Below are 23,315 nucleotides of genomic sequence, written 5' to 3'. Positions count from 1 at the left end.
TAGAAAATAAGCTTAAGTGATATACCCCAAAATCAACTCCAAATTTAATATTAAAAATTTAAATTTTGGCATGTAAGCTTAAGTAGAAACGAAAAGATGGGTTAAAACTTTATATCAATATTGTGGATCCTCACGAGATCTAAAACTTTATAGATGAGAACTTTTAATCCGACATTCGTTAGAGGCTCAAATATTCATTAGAAAATCTCGTTCCTAATTTTCTTTTAATAAAATATGATATCTATATTCATCGATGAACTTTTTATTTATTAGAGAACCAAATAAGCATTATAAATTTAGCAGATATCAATGTTGTGTGTTTATATGCATGCTAATAAACACACATATATAAACAATATATATTAATTAATACATGAATCTACAAATAATCGAAACGTCTTAATTACAGTATCAAACAATGGGAGTAAAAAAAATAGAGTAGCGTGTGACATGGGTCTTTTTGTGAATTGTGATATTATCAGAAAGCGTCGGTAAATAATTAAGTTATACACTTTGCCGTACGATCGATGTTGCAATTATGTAGCATCGGCAAATAAGGTATGCACTATATAGTTGCTCCTGAGAGAAGAAGAAATTAAGCTGCAGCTTCCATTCAGACAGCTCGATTCATCGTCTTCTTCTCCACGCGGTGCAGGAGCCGACAAGAAGAACTCTCATCCATATATAGTTGCCGCGTCTTCCATGGACGTCGACGAGCTGTTCTTGGTAGTGACCAGTCAGGGACGGGACGGAGACCACGCCGGCGGGGTCGCAGCGATGTCGGACAAGGAGTTCGCCGAGGAGCTCCAGCTCCAGGAGGTGATCGTGTCGTCCGCCATGGCGGCCAACGCCGCCACCGCGGGGTACTCGATCACGGCGCTTCCTCCACCGCTTGATAGCGCTGACGCGCCAGCAGCCGATATGGAGACCTTGTCGTCCGTTGATCTCCTCCCCGCCGCCAAGTGTTCGTCGTCGTCCACCTCGTCCTCCGCCGAGTGCTCCTGCTCCTCGTCATCCGTGCCGCCGCCGCCGCCGCCGCCGCCGCCGTCCGTCCCCGCCACGACGTCGTTCCTCTTCTGCAAGATCTGCTTGGAAGACGTGCCGCCGTCGGACGCGCACCGCGGCAGCCACGGCTGCGCGCACGCCTTCTGCGCCGCGTGCCTCGCCGCCCACATCGCCACCAAGCTGGCCGCCGCCTCCCCCACCTCCGGCGTCAACTGCCCGGAGGAAGGCTGCGCCAGCATGCTCGACCCGGAGCTCTCGCGACACATCATCCCGGAGGACACCTTCGTCCGGTGGTGCGACGCGCTCTGCTGGGCCACGGTGCTCGGCTCCAGCCACGTGTACTGCCCCTTCCTGGACTGCGGGGAGGTCATCGCCGACGAGCGCGGCGGCGGCGGGCACGTGCAGGAGACGGAGTGCCCGGCGTGCAGGCGGCAGTTCTGCGAGCGGTGCGGCGTGGCGTGGCACGGCGGCGTGAGCTGCGGCGAGTACGGGGAGCTGGCGGACGGGGACAGGGAGGAGGGGGACCTGGCGGCGGTGGAGGCGGCGAGGGCGAGCAGGTGGCGGCGGTGCCCGCGGTGCAGGTAGGGTTGAAAGTGATTCAGATAATTTCCGTCCGACCGGATCGTTTTTCGGATTCGTATAGCTTCGGTCGGATAGTTCCGGAAATTTTCGGATTCGAAATCGGATTCGGATATTTTTTCGGATACGGAAACAAATACGATACGGGTGATATCCGTCGGATTCGGATATCCGTCGAATAGTATTCGGATTTTTTTCCCGGATATCCGGACCTATGGATTAACTATTCAATCAAATCAGCTCAACCTAAAGAAGTCCATCCCAACGACCAAACTAGTGTTAACCTTAGCTGGTTCTGATTAACTGGCTTCAAGTAGTTTACGCGTCCACGACCATACAACCGTAACGGATATTTATTTTTATGATATTAGTAATTACTTATATTTAAAAATTTTGATAAGTTATATACTTATATTAAAAAATAACAAGTTATATTTTTTCAATGATACGTGAAGCTTAGTTTAAGAGGTTTTTATGTTCCAATTAATATTCGTCACCGTATTCGTTTCAATCCGTATTCACTCCGTATTTGTATTCGATAATATTTGATTCCGTTTTCATATCCGAGTTTCCGATTCCGATTTCGATTCCGAAAAAAAAATGAAAATAAATATGATAGAGCTGGTTTCCGACCGTATTCGATCCGTTTTCATCCCTGCGTGCAGGTTCTTTGTGGAGAGGTACGACGGGTGCGTGCACATCACCTGCAGGTGTGAGATGCAGTTTTGCTACGGCTGTGGCCGCGAGTGGAATTCCGCTGATCACTCCTGCTGCCACGAACCTGCACCCTAAAATAACGGGAGCGAGCTTCTCTAGCTTAAGTCAGAGTGACTGACACGTGGGCCCACCATCAGCCACCCACATGAGCTGCTCCCAAAATACTGGACCGTCAGGAACAAGGGATGCTTGCTTGTTAAGCCCACACGTCGGTGACCATAACGCCACTGCTATTATAATAAAGGACCATTCTATGCTGCGTGTAGTCAGTTAGTCTTACGGTCAAAACTGTTTTAATTGTCGTTATATCACATTATCACTCATGATCAGCTGTTATCTTAGCCACATCTCATGTGTTAAGAGTTTAAATTAATTCTAGCTTACATGTTAGGCACAGAAAGGGGTCTGTTTCTTGATCTCTTAATGTTTATCTACTTGTCTCTTTAAGTGTATTTAGGGGTGAAAATGTTTTTCATGTGTACGAGTGATACATTTTTTTCATGCGTGTATTTGTTCGTGTATTGAAAAAAATGTTGTCTTGATTGATTATACGTGCAATGTGTCACACCAGTTTTGGCCGTTTGGAATGTCAAGTTAGGGGGTGTTTAGATGACAAAAAAATTTACCAAAAATACCACATCGAACGTTTGACCGGATGTCGGAAGGAGTTTTTAGACACGAATGAAAAAACGAATTTCACAGCTTGCCTGGAAACCGCGTGACGAATCTTTTGAGCCTAATTATGCCATCATTAGCACATCTTGATTACTGTAGCACTTATGGCTAATCATGGACTAATTAGTCTTAAAAAATTCGTCTCATGATTTCTCACATAACTGTGTAATTAGTTTTTTGGTTCATCTATGTTTAATGCCTCATTTAGATGTCCAAAGATTCACTGTGATGTTTTTGGGAAAATTTTTGGAAACTAACCATGGCCTTAACAAGCTCAATTTGACTAAATTTGCCACAATATTTTAACTACGTTGCTTAGGATTTGGCTAAAAGAATAGAGCTATACTTTAGTTAACACGTGACAAGTTTGGTACAAGTTTGGTACACTTTATTGCGTCATTGACACATGTTCCCTATATCTTAAAACGATACTCTTATCACAAGTATAGCAAAAATCAGACACACACCTAACATGATCAATTTAACTAAATGAGTTATGGTAGCCAACCAAAACAACCCCTAATTATTATATAAACTATCCTTTAACTAATGAGAATTACCCACTACGCACTTGCTAGGCCTTGAGTGGACAACACCTGTGTTTTCTTTTCTTTTCTTGTTTTTTTTTTCTGAAAACGGTAGGAACCATGCCAGCTGCTTCTTGTATATACGAATGGAGAGAACGTCCCAACGATTGAAACTACTAAGTTAATTATTTCGCCCTAGTGTTAATCATGTCAGACACAATGTAGAAAACTATACTATCGAAATGGTACCGTATAGCATTTTCATAAAAACAACTCCCACTATTTTCACTGGGATTAGTGTCTCGACTAACGAGATAATACTCTACTCCTGCTTAACGATTATATTCGAGTGTGGATAGACTAACTAGAAGATAGCCGATATGAATATACCAATTGGACTCCAATTCTTTTCCGATTCGGACTCTATCGGCTGTAACTCTGCTGCTTCCAGATTTCATACCTCCAGCCGATTCGTGCCTCCTTGTCCGATTCGATCTTTAATCGTGTTTTGCTCCATACCAACCATTTAGAGATACAAGGTATCCTAGAAATCAAGAATGAGCTATTTGCATGCCTGTTTATAAAAAGACAGGGCCTCAACCCATGTTATGGGCACCACCAGGACTCTAGTCTTGGCTGTCTTGCTAATTAATCTCCCATTTGGTTAAATTGGTTTCCCCTTTTCTGATCATCCTGTGCTCTCTCCCCCTTGCTATAGCTCCTCCGGTACCTATTCCGATGGCTTCTGCCGCCGCCGCAGAGCCCTGTGCTTCGTGCTGGTCGTCTCGGCTGCCGTCGGCCGTCCACCGGCGGTGGCGACGGCGCAGATGGATTGCGCCACCGCCTGCACCTCGAGCTGTGTGACGTTGAGGCGCTATTACGACGCCATGAATACATGCAGTTCAAACTGCAGCAGCACACCTGAGTATTGCTCCCAGTGCCGGGATGCGGCCACGTACCCAGCAGTGCCAGACCACCTGCTACAGTGGCTGCACGATCGGGTGCAGCCAGCACCCATAAGAGCAAGGCTAATAACATAGCCAACAAGTTGGCTATAGAATTTCTTAGCTCACCCGTAATTTTTATAGTCTTTTCTTAGCTCACCCATATACTAGTTAGCTCTTTATTATTAATACAAGACCCACATGTCACTCTTACAAATTTTCTTGATTCCTGTGTCCAAGCTGGCTACAAGCTTATAGCCTGCTTACGCTCTTTTTCATCCTCTGTCTCCTCCACATAAGTATATAGTTAGCTTATAGCCTGCTATTATACTTGCTCTAAATGCAATACAAGCATGTGCCTTGTGCATCGATCTTTTTTTTTAATTGCCTGCTGTTTTGTAAGAAATTAATAAGATGGGGCATTATATCCGTCTCCTCTATGATAAATGTTGTGCTATTTCCTCCATGAAATAATAATATGGTCTATGTTTGGATTTTCCTTTCGCATGCATGTCCTGAGGTGTACGTAACTTTGGTGATCATAATTGTTGTTGTAATAAATTTTCGTCAAATCTAACATGTCTACGAGATAGGACTTTCCGAGAAAAATCCATACTACATAAGATATTTTTGTGCTTAAAATATGCATTTCAAAATTTATGGATTATTGATATTTTCAATGTGTGGGTTCCCTGTAAGACTTTCTACCTATGCGTTCCACTCCCCTGCTTAACGAAATGATACGTAGATTACATGTTAAAAAAAAGATATCGAAGGGAGTATATGTAAACAGCCCAGCCAAGCATCTGGGGTTGGAGGAAGCGTCGGCGGTGATGGGTGTTGTGAAGTAAACGGTGAAAAGTGAAAATGAGAATGAACAGTCCTTTATTGATGGTGACAGTATAAATATATATATAGGAGACCAAAGGGTGGGACCCACGCCCGTACGGACGTACGGATGCGTCCCATGGAAGGTCGGTTCCTGTCTCAATAGTCTAACTAATAATCTACTAATTGCAGTCATTAACTTAATTGATCACTAATCTTCAGTTTGCAACACTCCCCCTTGATCAATTAAATCTTGTAATCTGTAGTTGGATTGTCTTCGTAAGATTCCTGTAAAGAAAACTATATAACAGTCTCCCCCTAAAAACTTAGTTTTTAGTAAGTGAGGAGAATTATATGATATACCGTTAGATAGTATTATAAGTATTCATATAATTTAGTTATTGCAAATCCTTAAGTTGTCTCATACCTATTCCATAAACATATTTTCGGAATAATATTGTTGGTAGAGACTTTGTGAATAAATTTACAAGATTATCACATGATTTTGTTTGCAATATTTGTATTTCTCTATTTTGTTGTAAATTATGTGGGTAAAATAATTTAGGAGAAATATGATTTGTGATATTGATTTTTATATAACATGTATTCATTTGTGCAATACCAGCGGAATTATCTTCATAGATAATTGTTGGTTTGTTGATAGGATTAATACCACATGACTATTGTATGTGATTAATCATTCGACGAAGCCATATGCATTCGCGTGAGGCCCCATATAATGCAATTATTTCAGAATGGTTCGTGGATGTGGCTACTAAAGTTTGTTTGGTTGATGTTCATAATATAGCCGTTCCACCATGTAAAATACAAATCCAGTTTGTGATCTTGCATTGTGTGGATCGGATAGATATCCAGCATCGGTATATCCAATCAAGGTTTTACCTTGGTTAAATTTATGGAATAAACCAAGATCCTTAGTACCTCGTAGATACCTGAAAATATTTTTAACTCCTGTGCAATGACGTTTAGTCGAGGCTGCACTCTGCCTAGCTAGTAAATTTACTGCAAACGCAATATCAGGTCTAGTGCAATTTGCAATATACATTAGTGCTCCAACGACACTTAGATATAGAACCTCAGGTCCTAATAATTTTTCATTTTCGTCCCTAGGTCTAAATTGATCTTTATTCATGTTAAGGGATCGAACTACCATAGGTGTTTTAGAAGGATATGATTTATCCATATTGAATTTCTCCAATATTTTTTTTGTATATATGCAGATTGATGTATCAATATACCTGTAGTGATATGCTCAAGTTGGATACCTAAGCAAAATTTGGTCTGACCCAAATCTTTCATCTCAAATTTCGTCTTGAGGTGATTGCGTGCTCCATTAATATCTTGTGTATTTCTGATGATATTGAGATCATCAACATACACTGAGATAATAGAAAAACCTGTTAAGGATTTCTTAATAGATACACATGGGCAATCATCGTTGTTAGAATATCCCTTTTTCATAAGGAATTCTTTTAGTCGGTTGTACCACATTCTACCTGACTGTTTTAAGCCAAAAAGCGACTTTTTAAGTTTTACACAATACATATTGCGATGTTGGTTCTGGTTCGGAATTTTAAGTTCTTCAAGGCCTTTCATATAGGTATCCGAATCTAATGACCCATTGTTGACGCTGAAAATAATAATCAACCTAATTCTTAGAAATACTGGGCGTGCATGTCAGTTTGATCCTATAACTGACAAGATATAGCATGGAAAACGGTTAACCCTCAAATCGCTATCGGCCAGGTAGATACCGTCCCAAGACCCTAGCCGATATACTAGACAACCGGCTTTATAGGAATTTCGTGATAGCAAATATAAATATGCCCAATTGGCTGAGTCAGAAGCAAGATAAATACTGAACGGATTAACCAACCAATTAATCTTAAAAGATTGGACCAAACCGAGACAGTCTTAAGATTAATCAGCCGATCGGACCACCACAGGACTTATCACACATGAAATCGACAGCCAATATGAGACTAGATATGGAATTGAATATAAGCTGGGATGCTATACTAATCATCAGCATAAAACAATAACAACCAACAACATGCATACTCATACCAGATCTAGAAGATCAAACCTAATTGAGACAGTACAAATCTAGGTGTAATCATACATGACATCAGTTAAACATTATAATATGCAAACAACAAGATGACAAACTAGTGTAATCCACCAACCGATTAATTAGACTCGGCCGATCGGACAGGCTTCTATTGCCAGATCGTACCAAACATGCATAGATCAGACCTAACCGAGACAGTATGTAATCTAGCACGATATAACCATAGAAACATGAAGATCGATGAGACTAACAAACCAACCAATGGATTACCTCAGATAATGGTTGCTAGAACTCCAGCGATAAGCCCTCGCAAGTCGTTGATCCAATCCGATGACACAAATCCGATAAACCAGATTGATCGGACTAAACCGAGACAGAACCAGGTCAACCAGAATCGTGCTAACAGATCAAACAGAAGAACTTGCAAGGCCTTGATCGAGAACTACTACTACTTTAAGCTAAAGCAGATTGAAGCAATAATAGAACTCAGCCCGCCGATCAACCAAGCAGGAGATCAGACTTAACCGAGACAATCCTGTTCTAATTGATTGATGGGTTTTGACGAACTAAAACTTACATTATGAAGCTGACAAACCTCACGCCAAAAGCTCAAGCAAGTCGAAGATTTGAGGCGATGTGCCAAGTTAGATTGATCTGGAGATAAATTACAAGGGCCCCGGGCACCTATATTTATAGCCCTAGGAATTAACTAACCCATCCGGATAAGAATCCACTACTAACTAACTTACATGATTCGAACTCTAATTTAGATAATAGAATCTCAACCGAAATCTAAGACAAAACGTAATTAACCTACACGGACACATAATCAAAACCTAATCTATCCCTAAGCCTTTACTCCAATCAGACTCCAACCCTTATCCGATCCGGACTCTATCGGCTGCATCCGTATCGCATCCAATCTCCTGTCTCTAACCGATCCACCCTTTCTTGCCCGATTCGGTTTTTAGCTACGCTCTGATCCATAACGAAGATTTGCCAAAATCTGGCGTTAACAGCCATATAAATATGCGATCACTACATCCATTAGATGCATGGATAGACCTTTTTGTACTGCCAATGATATTAAGTATCGTAATGTTATACCACTCATAACTGCAGAATATGTTTCATCAAAATCGATGTCGGGTCTCTGCGTGAACCCTTGTGCTACAAGTCTCGCTGTATATCTTACCACCTCATTGTTTTCATTCCTTTTCTGGACAAAAACCCATTTAGATCCTACAGGAAAGGTGTTTCGAGCAGTAGGTATTACTGCGGAAAATACCCCTCGTTTCTTAAGCGAGAGTAATTCTATCTTGATTGCTTCCTTCCATTTGATCCAATCTGAGCGCTTGATGCACTCTGCCATGGTCTTAGGTTCTGGATATGGTTGAATGTCATTTGCAATCTTGGAAGAAAAATGAATGTCGACAATTGTAGTCTTTCTATTAAATGATTCCCAGAATTAATATAATTAGTGGAAATTTCTTTCTCCCCTTCTAACTTTGTATGTTTTCCCATAATGATTGAGTTGGGGTCTTCTGATGTCCTAGAAACTATATTATTGCGCACATTTGTGCTGGGTATATGATGTATTATTTGAACATCCATATGGTTTGGATTTTCATTATCCAACTGGTGTCTATCAAATTGGTGTTGATTTTTATCTGATTTGAAAGTGGTCTTCCTTTTGTTTCCACTGTGGCTTTTTAGGAGCCTTTGTTTTTGTAACTATACCTCTCCCCCTCTTATTTTGATTTAGGAGTTTAGTGGTTTTAGTTGGTACCTCCACTTTTTCTGGTACATTAACAGCAGGATTGTGTGATTTTGTGACACCTTTATAATCTGTAAAAGCATCTGGCAGGTTATTTGCAATGTTTTGCAAATTTATAATCCTTTGAACTTCACGTTCGGATTCAATAGTACGTGGATCTAAGGACTGAACACCTGTGGCATTCCAATTTATTTCCTGGCATTCTTTTTGGTACATATTGTCTCCCCCTAATGCTGGAAAATTATCCTCATCAAATATGCAATCAGCGTATCGGGCAGTGAATAAATCCCCTGTAAGGGGTTCGAGGTATTTAATGATTGACGGTGATTTATACCCCACATATATTCCAAGTTTTATATGAGGGCCCATTGTTGTACGCTGCGGTGATATCAGTACGTATATAGCGCAACCGAATTTTCGCAGATGGGAAATATTTGGTTGATTCCCATGTACGAACTGCAACAGTGAAGCCGTATGATATGTAGTAGGTCTAATTTGAATTAATTCTGTGGCGTGTAAAACCCCATGTCCCCAACTGGATGTTGGTAAATTGCAATTCTGTAATAATGGTCTTGCAATTAATTTTATTTGCTTGATTAGAGATTCAGCTAATCCACTTTGTGTATGGACATAAGGTACGGAGTGCTCTACATTAAGCTTAGAGCCATACAGTAGTCATTAAATGTGCTTTTAATTCAGCAGCATTATCCATCTAGATGGATTTTATCCCGTGTTCAGGATAATGTGCTTTTAATTTGATAATTTGAGCAATTAATGTTGCAAAAGCATGGTTTCTAGTTGGCAGAAGGCATACATGTGACCATCTAGTAGATGCGTCAATAAGAACCATAAAGTATCTAAATGGTCCTGTTAATGGATGTATAGGTCCACAAATATCTCCTTGAATTCGTATAAGAAATTGTAGTGGTTCCGCTTTAATTTTAAGATAAGATGGTCTTAAAATTAATTTCCCTGTGGCACATGCAGTGCACACAAAATCTGAAGGTTTGGGAATTTTTGTGTTTTGCATCTAATGACCAATTGAATTGCTGATAATTTTTCGCATCATCCCTATTGCGGTCATGCCAAATCTTGAAGATATTAAGATTTTGAAAAATTATCTTGGATGCAATATGTTGTATAGGTTTGATATATGTGTAATACAATCTAGTAGATAAAGAAGGAATTTGTTCAAGCACTTGCTTGTTGTATCCGTTATGTTTAGTAATGAATAAAAATTCATTTTTGTGGTCATTATGTGTTTCAACATGGAAACCATTATGACGGATATCTTTATAACTCAGTAGGGTACGAGTTGAGTCTGGATACATGAGTGCATCCTCAATTATTAGTTGTGTACCCATAGATAAAATGATTGTGGCTCGACCCGAACCTACAATCACAGCGTCACGACCTGCAATGGTTGTGACATTTCCTTTACTCTTAGTTAGGGTGTGGAAATACTTCATTTCTCTGAGTATAGTATTAGTGGTGCAGCTATCCACTAAACAAATTTCTTCCTCCATTCGGATTGAATTCGGATTGATTTTGTATGATAATCTATAATGAGTAAATCAAAATATATTCAGACTGGACAAAAAAATTATATAATATATATGTATTATATTATATATGTCTTAATTACAATCCTCAAATAATAATACTTGTTCTGCAGTACAATACACACACATTTATTTTATAGCTATATAGTAGTAAACCTATGGAAATATGGAAACTATATGAGGTCTCCAAACATGTCGTTGGACTGGAATTCCATGATCATGTCGTTCATGCTTGTGAGGTTCTCCAATTCATGCGGAATCTTATTATCCTCTTGTGTTGCAAGAACATCTTTGGAGAAAGTTGCCTCTATAGGTTGAGTGTTGAAGTGAGCTTCAAACTTGTCCCCTTGTACTTGTTTTCCTTTGCTGATGGATTTTTGGTATAGTTCAACTAGATGCTTAGCAATATGGAATTTCTTTGTAATACGATTATTACAGCCACATCTTTGACAAGCCTGTGAATTGTCATTGTGGACTTGCCTCTTGAAATTTCCTTTGAAATTACCTTTGCCTTTGTATGAGCCCTTGTACTTTTGTCTCTTGTTGTTGTTCCATTTTCCCTTGAAGTTGTTTCTCTTCTTTCCACCAAATTTGTGATTATTCTGAAAATTGTGGTGAACTTCCGGCAGTGATGTAGCACCCACAGGGCACATTTGATGATTCCTTGTTAAGAGCTCATCATGTTTTTCTGCTTGAAGTAGATTGTATATCAAATCAGAATACTTGGTGTACCCTCTGTTACGGTATTGCTGCTACAATACTCTGTAGGGAGAAATATGGACAATGTGTTCTCAATCATTTCTGCATCATCAACAGGTTTATCATAGAAACGGAGTTTGGAAGCAATTTTATGAACTGCAGAATTATATTCTGTTACAAATTTAAAATCCATAAGACGGAGTAGCGACCACTCGCATTGTGCTTCTGGTAGGATTACTGCCTTTTGTTGTTCATATCTCTCTTTGAGTGCAACCCAAAGAGCCATTGGGTTCTCTTCCATCATGTACTCATTTTTGAGATCTGGATGGAGATGATGGCTTATAAAATGTAATGAAACATACTTATTTGCTTCAGGAATTTCTTGACCATTAAGATCAGTTTCTTGGATGGCACCAATGAGACCTTTGGATGATAAATAAATCTTTACATCCATAGCCCATGTCAGATAGTTGCTACCATCTCGTTCAAGTTCATTAAAATCTTTATTGGCAATGTGAGCCATATCCTACATGATTTAAATCTTGTATAATGTTAATTTACTAGAGTAAATTAAATAATATGTGGTATTGTAGGTTTATGAAATGTATTAAGATCAAGTAAATATTGTAGAATAATAACTAAATGAATAAGTAAACGAGAATTAGCAATATATTTGCCATCAAAATGTTATATACCATTTTGTTTCTTTAGTTGGCATATAAGACTTATATTTTGTAACATACCCAAGCCCATAAACCCGAGAACTAAATTTAACTTAAATGCATCATGTGGTTGGGAGAGATTTTAATTGTTTTTGGATCTTAATCATCTCATCATCACATGCAGTAATAGACCTAGAGTCACAAAAACAATTAATTTGGTATTTATATGCATCCAAAACTTCTACAAAAATTCTGAAAAATACCTTGGTATGTCAGAAATCAACCCTCACATTTTCAAAATTTTTCATTAAGGTTTGCTATCTCTTTGATCTATTTTAATCTGTCCAAAATCCTGGAAAATTGCTTAGTAGATTCAAACTTGCTCTCTCAGTAAAATTTATTTCGAAACCTCTTTTTGAAGTTTGGTTTCATCCAAACTCTTCTACTAACATTCCTCTAACAGCACAAGGAGTGGCACACCGTGGATCACTCTTTAACCCTTTCTTTTCTCCCTCCAAACATCGAATCAGCTACTAACTGCACTGTCAACGGCTGCTAACCATGCTGTCAACCCATGTTCATCCCTTCATTAAGTCTAAACCAAAGACTTCTAACCAAAACCATTTTAGCCCTTTTACTCTTCACATCACTCCCGACCAAGAGGATCACTAGTACACGTTTGTTGCTGCACAAAATTTCCCTTCAATCCCCTCCAAAGATCCTTGGCAGACAGCCTTTCTTAGCCTCCAAGCCAGATTTCAAATTTCTTTCACTTGCAAGTGGGCTCCACACCCCTAGGACCCACATGGCAACCTCCCACTCTCTCCTCACAACCTCCACCGCCCTCCATGCCCAATGGAAGCCCAAGAAACCCCATAATTTCACTAGCCACCCCTCTCTCTCTCACTCCCCCCACTTCACTTTTTCTTATTTCTCAAGCCAGCGCGACAGTAGCAAGGGCATCCTCACCACATCGCGTTCCAAGCCCGAGAAAACGCATCCCATGCCCAGATTGCCCGGAGCTCGACCGTCTTTCCCGGCACCAGCAACTTAGGCGTCGTCGTTCTCCATCCCCGGTGAGTCCCTCTCACTTTCTTCCTATGGAACGTGATCTACGTATCATGCCGAGCTCATCCGTGCCTCTTTTGCCCAAGAAGCAATCTATCGAACACGTGGTGGGCGTCACCGACCTCGCCGCCGGCCACCGTCTTCGCCGCTCCCATGGATATCATTTCCTCCGTTTCTTCGCTTAGTGAGCACCCTAGTACCTTGAGACAGCTCTTACACTAACTTTTTTGCACTAACCGAGCCCTTGCATGTACTAACCAAGCCATTACAAGCACATGCATGGGCCACCGATCGTCGCCGGCAAGCTGAAAGTCTAACTCACCCATGGCTGCCCCTTGTTTGAGCCGACCAGGGACCTCCTTCGGAGAATTTGACTAAAGCTAGGGTACTATCGAAAACTGCCTAGACACATATTACTGTAGCAAGGGAGTGCGGGTTGATTTCCTATCTTCCGAGGGCCTTTCTGCAAAACGCCCCTCACTTCAGAAAACGCCATTCACAGACTTGTGGGCCCGGCTGGAATTAAATTTTGAAAACTGATTTCTGTTTTTTTAGCTGAGAATGAGCAGAACTTCAAAAATTTGTAGAAAATTTATTTTAACTCCGAAAATTGTGAACCTAGTTTTTTTAGATCTGTGGAACTATGAACTATTTTATAAAAATATAAAACTGGGTACTTTTCGTACAAACTTTTCCTTTATTATTGTTTTGCCCTAAATGTCTCCTAGAGCTTGTTAAATACATAACAAATTGAAAATAGCTCTAAAAATTCCGAAACCACTTTGTTAATTTTCTAAAATCATTCTCTATAACTTTGTAAAAGGAATTTTCTTCACTTATGTACAGAAATATTTCTTAATAAAACTTAGCCTTTTTAAAACCTTCTTAATTAAAAAATGCATATCTCTGTAAAAAAAGTGATAAAATAAAAATTCCTTCACTAGAGACCTCCTAAGACCAGCACACACTCACTGCATAAGTCTCATGCATTTTCATGCATTTTTGGTTTTTATGCATTTTTGTATTTATCGTATACGCGTATTTTGAATAGAGGAAGAATACGTCGAAGAAGAAGAGGGTGAGTTTGTTGAAGTCCAGGTTCAGGTGTTTGCGGATGAAGGCAAGTCAGCCCCACCTTTGACCACTTTGATCGTATGTTTTATTGGGCTAAATGATTCTATTACAGACATGCATACGTTAGCTAGTATTAATTTTGGTAAAAGAAATTATATAAATGTGGGAATGGTAGATATGACCTAACTGCTGCATAATTCACCTTAAAATAGTGAATCCTTGCTGGTTGTAACCATAGGGTGCTCTTGGATATAATTATTGTGTTATTTGTGATTATGCTATGCTTATATTGCCGCTATATGCTTATATTCGGTTACCGTCTTACAAATTACTCATTTTGATAAATGTTATATGTGAAAAAGGTTATTTTGATGCTGCTGGACAGAATTTTAAATGTGTGAGTATTGTGAACTGAAAATGGAGATAACTTGTTTTTAGGCTTGGGCGACGAGTGGTGTACATATAGTGGTAGTTGTGCACCGATAGGGGGAGCGTTCGCCCGGGTCGATTAAGGACCTCACTCATTGTCACCAACTAATAAAAACAGTACAAACCACATGTGCTAAGTATGTGCTGGCCTTAATCTATTAAGTTGTTTAGTGTTTAGCCTTGCATCTTGGTAGGTCGAAGAGTATGAGTTACCGAGTTTTGGTAACTTATCGGAACTTGCTATGGTTGGTGATGAAATTGATTAATGACTTGTGGTATGTGATGATTTGAGCGGGCAGTCTGTCCAATACAACGGTGCCGTGCCTCGTGAGGGTTCCGGGTAGTAGGGTTCCTTACGACGCTAGGTTAAAGCGTGGGCCCGCTACCTACTGGCTCTACTTTGCTAGTAGCGTGGGTAAAACACACATCGTGCCGGTGTAAGGCTAGACCATAAACAACGTAACGGTTTCGTTATGACCTCTAGATCACACTCAATGTGTAGAGTGTGGTGATACCGACGGGTATCGAACAAACTAGAGCGATCCATATCATGTGGGCTTAAAAGTTGTACAAACTCTGCAGAGTCTAAAACTAATCGATTAGCCATGCTCACGGTCATGAGCGGCATGGTGAAGTGTCATGAATATAGTTTGTGATTTTGATAAATTCTTGTGAACTTGGAAAATGGTTGGAATGTTTTGTTGGTGAACTTGGGTAAAGTTCGGTGGATGGTGATGATATGATGGAAGTGGTGATGATCTACCTTGAGGGGTAGATGTGTGTTATTTATTCATTTACATTACGAGCTTTACTTACTCTATACTATTGTTAAAAAAAATTTCCGTTGCGAAACATGTTGTGAACTAAAATTGGCATTTATGCAAAAATTCACCTATACACAGCTTATCCTTGAATATGACCAACATGTAGCATGCTAGGGTTGTCACCGACTTGCCAGTACATTAATTTAATTAATGTACTGATTTCTTACTTTCTTTTACTTTTTTTTTGGCTCAGACCCTGCTGCAGGTAATGACTGTTTGGATGAGAAGTTTGATGCAGCTTGTGATTTCTAGGATGGTTCTAACTAGGGATTTACCCTAGCCGGTTTGCCTATGGGCTTTTGGGTAGCACGCTTACCGCATGAACCAATATGTATGGCTTATCGCCAAGTACTACTTAGAACTTATTAAGACTATTTATGCTTTATGCTTAGAACCACTTATGATTCGGATATCATGCTTGAGATGATTTATGTGAGACTTTGTTGCATTCCTGGGCGACTAGTCCCACATGAGGATGGGTTTGAAATGGTTGAGATAACCGGGGAATATGCCTTTGTTGAGATCGAGTCTATGGGGTACGCTTTTGGTTGCCACCAACGAGTGGTTGACGGGCGTATGACGTAGATGACTGGCGTGGCTATTCCAATGGTTATGTCCTCTATTTCATAACCGATGGCTTAGAGCCTTTGTAGTGCCCTCTTCAAGACATGTCGGGGTCTGCGATGAGGTTGGATGGTTACAGTAACAATTTGGATTTTATCTGAGACCCCATCCATCCAGATATTTCGCGCTGACATGCCTCGGAGCGTTGCACCACCTAAACTTTGGGACGTCCTTACAGCTTTTTTTTCATTTTATGTTTTTTAAATTAAATTTCCTGTATTTATTCCCAAAATAAGGTAAGAAAGTAATGAAATATTTATGATGACATTATCACTGCAGTAATAAAAGTATCTAGACCTGATGGTCTAGTTTTTTTATTACACAAATATTTACAAGACAAGATATAAATACTGAAAATTACAGGATCTAAAAAACATAAAACTACAGAGTACTCCAAGGACAAAACATAAAACTACAGAGTATAAACTAAAGAACTAAATAAAACTGGTAAATAACTTAAGTATCCAAGGACAAAACTAAAAAGATGCATGTAAATAGACAGCCTGCGGGCTGTTTCTACTTTTTTTTTTTAAGTTAAGTTGATTTTGGCCTCTTTGGCCTATTTGCGGCGGAGGAGGTATAAAGAGGCAGCTGCCGCAAACCGCCGCCGCCACCGGAGGGAGGGCCACGACCGTCGTTGCTACCCCCACCCCGCCACCCCCACCCCGCCGCTGCCGCTCAGTCGCGGCTGAAGCCTGGTGGAGCCGGGCTCACCGGGGTGTTGTCTCGGTCTCAGAGGAGGTCGTGCGGCGTTGGTAGCGCCGCCGGAGGGGGACCGGGGTTATTGATGACGGTGCCGGAGGAAGATGCCGGGGTTGATTGCCGCGTTGCGCCTCGCTGCCATGCTGAGAGCCAGTGCCGGTGGCCTGTTGAGGTGGAAGACCTCGCCGTCGCTAGTGGGGGGCTCTCTTCTGTGGCGAAAGCGGAAGACGATGGGATGGCGCGGTGGTTCCTCGGTGGTCGGCGTCGGCGTCGGAAGACGCTCGGAGGAAGTGGCTTCGCCGTGATCTGTCGTGGGCAGTGGTTGAGAAGGCCGCCGCACCGGACTGTACGGGGGGGTGGCCGTTGCAGTAGAGTCCGATGAAGTCCCACTGTCGGCAGTGGGTGGTGATGGTGGTGTTCCAAGGCGGCGAAAGACGTTGAGGCGTCGTTGCTGTTGGTTTCTCACCGGCGCACCGAAGCAATTCTGGTGATTCCGGTGGACGACGCCAAGACGACGGCCTCCACGACGACCACGGCGAGGGCCATGGCGACGTCGAGGGCAGCCAACAGGATGACGTCCAGGGCGTCCATATTGGCGAAGTCCACGGCGACCAAACTGGCGACGACTGAAATTGCGGCGGATGCCGCGAAAGGAACGGTGAAGTGAACGGTGAAAAGTAAAAATGAGAATGAACAGTCCTTTATTGATGGTGACAGTAAATATACATACATACATACATACATACATACATACATACATATATACATACATACATATATATATATATATATATATATATATATATATATATATATGAGACCAAAGGATGGGACCCATGCCCGTACGGACGTGCGGACGCGTCCCATGGAAGGTCGGTTCCTGGCTCAATAATCTAACTAATAATCTACTAATTACAGTCATTAACTTAATTGATCACTAATCTTCAGTTTGCAACAATGGGGAAGGTGGGAGACTTGGCGCATTGTTGGGACCTACGAGAAAGACCGACCAAGGATCGGACGGTCTGTAACACCGGGAGTGGAAATCTGACGTCCCATATTTTCATGATGATGTGGCACTGTTGTTTTGCACGAAGCGTTTCATCTTTCACTAATTTAGATAGATTAGATTAGATAGATACGTGCATGTGAAAACGTACGTATGTACTACTGCATATAAACTTTATAAGTTTCGCAGTTACAACTGCTTATAAACCAAAATTTGAATTTTAGAACTTCACTTTGAACTTGATTTTATGGTTTTTTTTATCATGGTTTCTTTTACACATTTCGCTTTTAAATCGCTATGGACACGTATATAAAAGTTTTATCTGTAAATTATTTTTTGTTTGCAAAAACATATTTTCGCTTATTCTTCCAAAAAAACGAAACGATAGGAGCCAATGGTGTACTTGTAATTTTGTTCACGTATTCAAGTAAAAATATTATTTTACCTATATATAAAACAAATTCAAGTTGATATTTCATTAAAATAAAGAGCATTTAAAAAGAAAAGAATCTGACAATGTTATAATATGAATATATTGTTAAACTTTTCTCCTTTTTAAGCTAAAATATCATAGCTTTAAATTGAAAATTTATATGTTGGTTTAGTAAGATTGTAAGTCTTTGAAAAATTACATTCGGGCATCATGAAAATACTGTACACTGTATTCTCCGTATACCATCCTTCGTAGAGAAACTATGAAGGACTAATGCATAGGTATAGACGGCATTACATTCATAGTATTAACCTTATGAAATTGTTTCCAATACAACATAACACACGTACAACTGTATTTAGAGGCAGGCAAGCATACGACATATGTTTTCTTCCAAGTTCCAACCTCTCCTGTCCCATAATAAGTATATATTTAGCTCTACATTTGAAGATGGTGTCTGTCCAGATAGAAGCAGTAGCTAGATACATTTGTTATGGGAGGATACATGATAGGGGTTATTAGGGGCACACATTTATCAGTTGGCCATCAAGGACAGTCTACACACCCACAGAGTACGTACACAAACACCAGACACGATAGTTTCACCGGATCGGAGCTTCAGCGTATAGCAGGAGTTGAAGCACTGCCGGCGGACGTTCTGCCAGCACGCCTGTGGCCCTGCAACGGCTGCACGCCGAGGAACAGTAGTCGTTACAGACAGAGTGGCAATCTGCCCGCCCCTGCTATGACATGACAAGTCCGGCGGCGAGATGATCATACCAATGGCACCACCCAGAGCAATTGGTCCTATTAGAGTCTATTCGGTTTGGAGGATTTCTTCTGGAAATTTCGAAGGAATTAATCCTATAAACCTTGTGTTTCGGAAGTGCCCTTAGGCCACGTTCAGCACTATGGGTAAGTTAACTTACCTCTTATTTTTCACACGCACGCTTTTCCGAACTGCTAAACACAAAAAATTTCTATAGAAAGGTTATTTTAAAAAATCATATTAATCAATTTTATATATTTTTAATAATTAATAATTAATTAATCATGTACAAATCTATTACTACGTTTTCCGCGCCAGGTAAGTTAACTTACCTACCTCTCACACGAACGCAGCAAGTATGTCAGCTAGCTACGGAGATCAGCAATAGTTATATAGTTCTTTTTGGAGTATATGAAGATGTAACCTGCCTCATGTTGCAAGTTTACTTTTGGGGAGGGTAAGATTACTTCTGGGGGGTATACAACAATGTTGAATTCAACATTTGCTTCACTTCTCAAATTAGAGCAAGTTCACTTTGCATTCCTCAAATTTGAGCAAAACTGACTTTACTCCTAAAATTAGAACAAGTTAGTAGTAAAATTAAATGTATGGCATTGTATAAGGTAACAGTATAATAACTAAAGGTTTTGTATCTCCCATTAGACTTGATAAACTCCTTCCTTTTTCGTTTTCTCTTAATGATCTTTTGCTACTACCATGGTATCCACAATTCATGAGAGACTCTAGTTGGTCTCGAAAGCTGTTTCTTCATGGCTGATGAATCAATGACAGCTTAACCACACTTTGAGTATATGACATTTCTCCAACAAAATCGACCATTTTATGAATCTTACTATAGCTAGTTCACTGCTGCACCACAAACTCCATAGATATTATAATTATTTGATAACATAATCTTACTATCTGAATGATAAATTCTTCACCACCTTAGCATAATGTTGTTTCTTTCTTTAACATCATTGGTTTTAATTCCGTGCCCCAATAACGCCAGTAGAAACAAGTTAGCTGTGGAATATTTTCAAAGCTTGCTTCTTAATATAATGGAAGTGCATCTCTGTTAAAGATAATCTATCCTGTTCATGTGTTCTATAATTTGATGTTATCAAGTAGATGGGAGCTGTCTTTTTATGTACGATGGAACTTGTAATAACACCAAAAAAGGCTAGCTCCTCATATTGCATAAACAGAGGGATTAACATCCCAAGCTTCACCCTAGACTTAAATTGTAAAGGAAATATAACTTCAGAAATTATTTAACTAAATCAAGAGACAAACAAATTAAATTAAACTGCTTAAATAATAATGGGAAATGGATAAGAATATTTTTCTTATATTCTTGGTACAAAAAATACACTAACATGATTTTTACTGAATCTTTCAGAGCAAAGAAAGTAATTTTAAGCAATTAAAAACCATATCAATAATTTAAGATAATAAAAAAGCTGAAATCGAGTGACTTTGGGTCATTTTCAGCCCACAACTTTTTCTGTCTCTCTCCCCATTCCCCGGACTGCCTCAGGCCTGCCCGCTACTTTTCTCCCGTCTCTTTTCCATTGGGCCAGCCCATCACCCCTTTCATCTCTCTCCTGGCCCACTCGGCCTGATAGTCGCCAACTGCTCTTGGCCGGGCTCCACCTATTAGCCCTTTCCCAACCTCCGGCCGATCCCGCACTGTCAATCCCGGTCTCCCGCATGCATCTATCCACGCAACCACCTCCCTGACCTTCCCACACACGTGTGCCACTGCTTGTGTAAGCGCCTTTCCCTAGGGGCCTCTCCTTGGGGTTCCCCTCCCCTTTACACATCCACTGATGTTCCCGTGCCCCCTAGAGCCCTAAAGCTATCACCGTCGTTCTCTCTATCTCCTCCCCTCTGGTCGTCGCCTCTATGCTCCCGGACTCCCCGCCATAGAGGTCCTCTGTCTCTCCTCCCGTCGACGGCGGTCAAGCCTTTCCCGAACTCCCCGCGCTCACTGCCACCCATTTTCCACTAGCCGTGCCACGATAACCGTCGTCAGTCGCCGCTAGCCATGCCACCATCATTAGCTATGGTTCGTACCTTGCCATCGGCTGCATCCTGCCAGATCGGCCCTTGGGTTGATCCAGGCCGTCCATTCCAGCATGTTGCCCAGTTAGCTGCTATGTAAGCTATCACCCATCTAATCGTTTTTGTTAGTTTAGATTTTGCTTTCGGTTTCCTGTTTTTAGGAGTTTGTTGTTTGATGACTGTGTTGAATAGCCCAAACCATGCGCATGTTCGCGGCATGACAGTAGTGTAGCGAGTCAACCAACTGCATGTTCCGATCATGTGGGATGGCGAATGATGCACTGGGACGTGTGGCGGGAAATATGGATCACGTTGTCCGCCCTTTTCTGTTTTTCGCTAATAAAACGAGAAGAAAACCAAGAGAAAAGTTAGGTGGGTTTATTTAGCAAAAACTTCTATTCGCCTCCGGTGTTGTTAACACTGAAAATAACAATAACGTGTCACACACGTAGGCCTGAGAGTTACTCTAAGACCACTGCAGTGTAGGATCTAATTCTTAGATTTGATGGGCGTGTTAGTCAGTTTGATGCTGAACTAACAAGATATAATATGGAAGCAGTTAAACCCAAAATCACTATCGGCCGGACAGCCGATACCGCTTCAGGACCCTAGCCAATGAAGTAGACGATCGACTTTATAGGAATTTCATGATAATGAATAATAATATGTCCGATCGGCTGAATCAGACCTAACCACTGGATAGCCCAATCAACCAGTTAATCTCAAGAGATCGGACCTAACCAAGACAGTCTCGCAATTAACCAGCCGATCGGACTGTTGTAATGCTTAACGCACATAGAGTTAGCAGCCGATAGAAAGCTAAGCATAGAATTTAAGACAAATCGGACTAATATAGAATTACTAGCATAGAACAATACTAACCAGTCGTACACATATTCACGCTAAACCTAGAAGATCGGACCTAATTAAGAGAGTTTAGGTCTAAACCCAATCATGCACAAAATCAGTAAAGTATTACAACATATGAGCGGTTAAATATTAGACCAACGTAATCCGCCAATTTACTTACTAATCTTAACCGATCGGACGAGCTCCTATAACCAGATTGATCCAAACATACATAGATTGGACCTAACCAAGACACTATGCAGTCGAGTACGATATAATCATAGGAAACATGAAGATTGATAAGTTTAATAAACAAACCGGCGAATTACTTAGGATAATGCTGGCTAAAACTCCAGCGATAAGCACTCACGAGCACTCAATCCAATCTGATGACATAAACTCGAGCAACTAGATTGATCAGACTAAACCAAGACAAAATGTAGATGAACAAGCTCGCATTAACAGATCGAATAAAGGAACTCGCGAGGACTTGATCGAGATCTACCACTACTCCAAACTACAAACAGATTAAAGCAATAATAGAACTCAAATCGCCGATTAGCTAGGCAGGAGATCGAACTTAATCAAGACAGTCCTGTTCTAGCCGATCGATGGATTTGACAAACTTGAACTTACATTGCGAAACTGACAAACCTCGCGCCAAGAGCTCAAGCAATCGGGAGAGTTGGCAATACGCTGAAATTGTGTGTTTGATCTGATTGTTGATTTACAATGACTCCGGACACACATATTTATATCATCGGGATTTACTAACCTAACCGGATAAGGATCCGTACTAACAACTAACTATTTACATCCGGACTCTAATGAGATATAAAACCCGAAACAAACTCTAAGATAAAAGCTAATTATTTTACACGGACTCTCGATTAATACCGAATCTATCTCTAACTTTCGGGCCCAATCGGACTCCACTGCTTGTTCGATTTAGACTCTATCGGCTGCATCCGTATCATCTTCAATCTCCCGTTTCTAGCCGATTCGCTTTTTCTTGTCCGATTCGTTATTTAATCACATTTCAATTCATAACAGTAATTTGCCAAAATCCGGCATTAACAAGTGTCAACTTCGTTGTAGCGTCCTCTTCACAATCTCACCGGCAAACATCCTTGCTGGATCACATTTGGTATAAGAGCCATGTTGGCTCTAATGCCCCGCAGCACCATCTCTCCGCCATGGCGTTGCATCGTCTATCACAATCGCCATCACCGCGCCGAGGACACCCTGTCTCCATTCAGCGTGTAGTGAAGGAGGTAGGTGGTTCTGCTAATTAATTACTCACTGCTGAGAAATACTAACTATGGAGATTGGGTTCTTATGATGCGTGTCATGCTCCAAGCACATGGCTTGTGGGAGGCTGTTGAGCACGTCAATGCTAG

At 40.8% G+C, this 23,315-nt stretch overlaps 2 protein-coding genes across 2 annotated transcripts; one reads left to right on the top strand and one right to left on the bottom strand.

Annotated features, from left to right (window-relative positions):
- Window positions 1–571: 571 nt before the first annotated feature.
- LOC121055341 (probable E3 ubiquitin-protein ligase RNF217) lies at window positions 572–2,928 on the top strand. The gene is made up of 2 exons (XM_040527694.1): window positions 572–1,586; window positions 2,250–2,928. The coding sequence occupies exons 1-2, from the start codon at window positions 703–705 to the stop codon at window positions 2,374–2,376; spliced, it is 1,011 nt and encodes a 336-aa protein (XP_040383628.1). The 5' UTR covers window positions 572–702; the 3' UTR covers window positions 2,377–2,928.
- Window positions 2,929–10,879: 7,951 nt separating this feature from the next.
- On the bottom strand, window positions 10,880–17,379 carry LOC102720907. Its single transcript, XM_015840797.1, has 3 exons — window positions 17,263–17,379; window positions 11,449–11,931; window positions 10,880–11,308 (listed from the first exon to the last, which is right to left on the bottom strand). Exons 1-3 carry the CDS (start codon window positions 17,377–17,379, stop codon window positions 10,880–10,882), a joined length of 1,029 nt encoding a protein of 342 aa, XP_015696283.1.
- Window positions 17,380–23,315: the final 5,936 nt, after the last annotated feature.

Source organism: Oryza brachyantha, chromosome 9 (assembly GCF_000231095.2).
Source record: "Oryza brachyantha chromosome 9, ObraRS2, whole genome shotgun sequence".
Taxonomy (NCBI): domain Eukaryota; kingdom Viridiplantae; phylum Streptophyta; class Magnoliopsida; order Poales; family Poaceae; genus Oryza; species Oryza brachyantha.
This window is presented reverse-complemented; position numbering and strand designations above follow the sequence as displayed.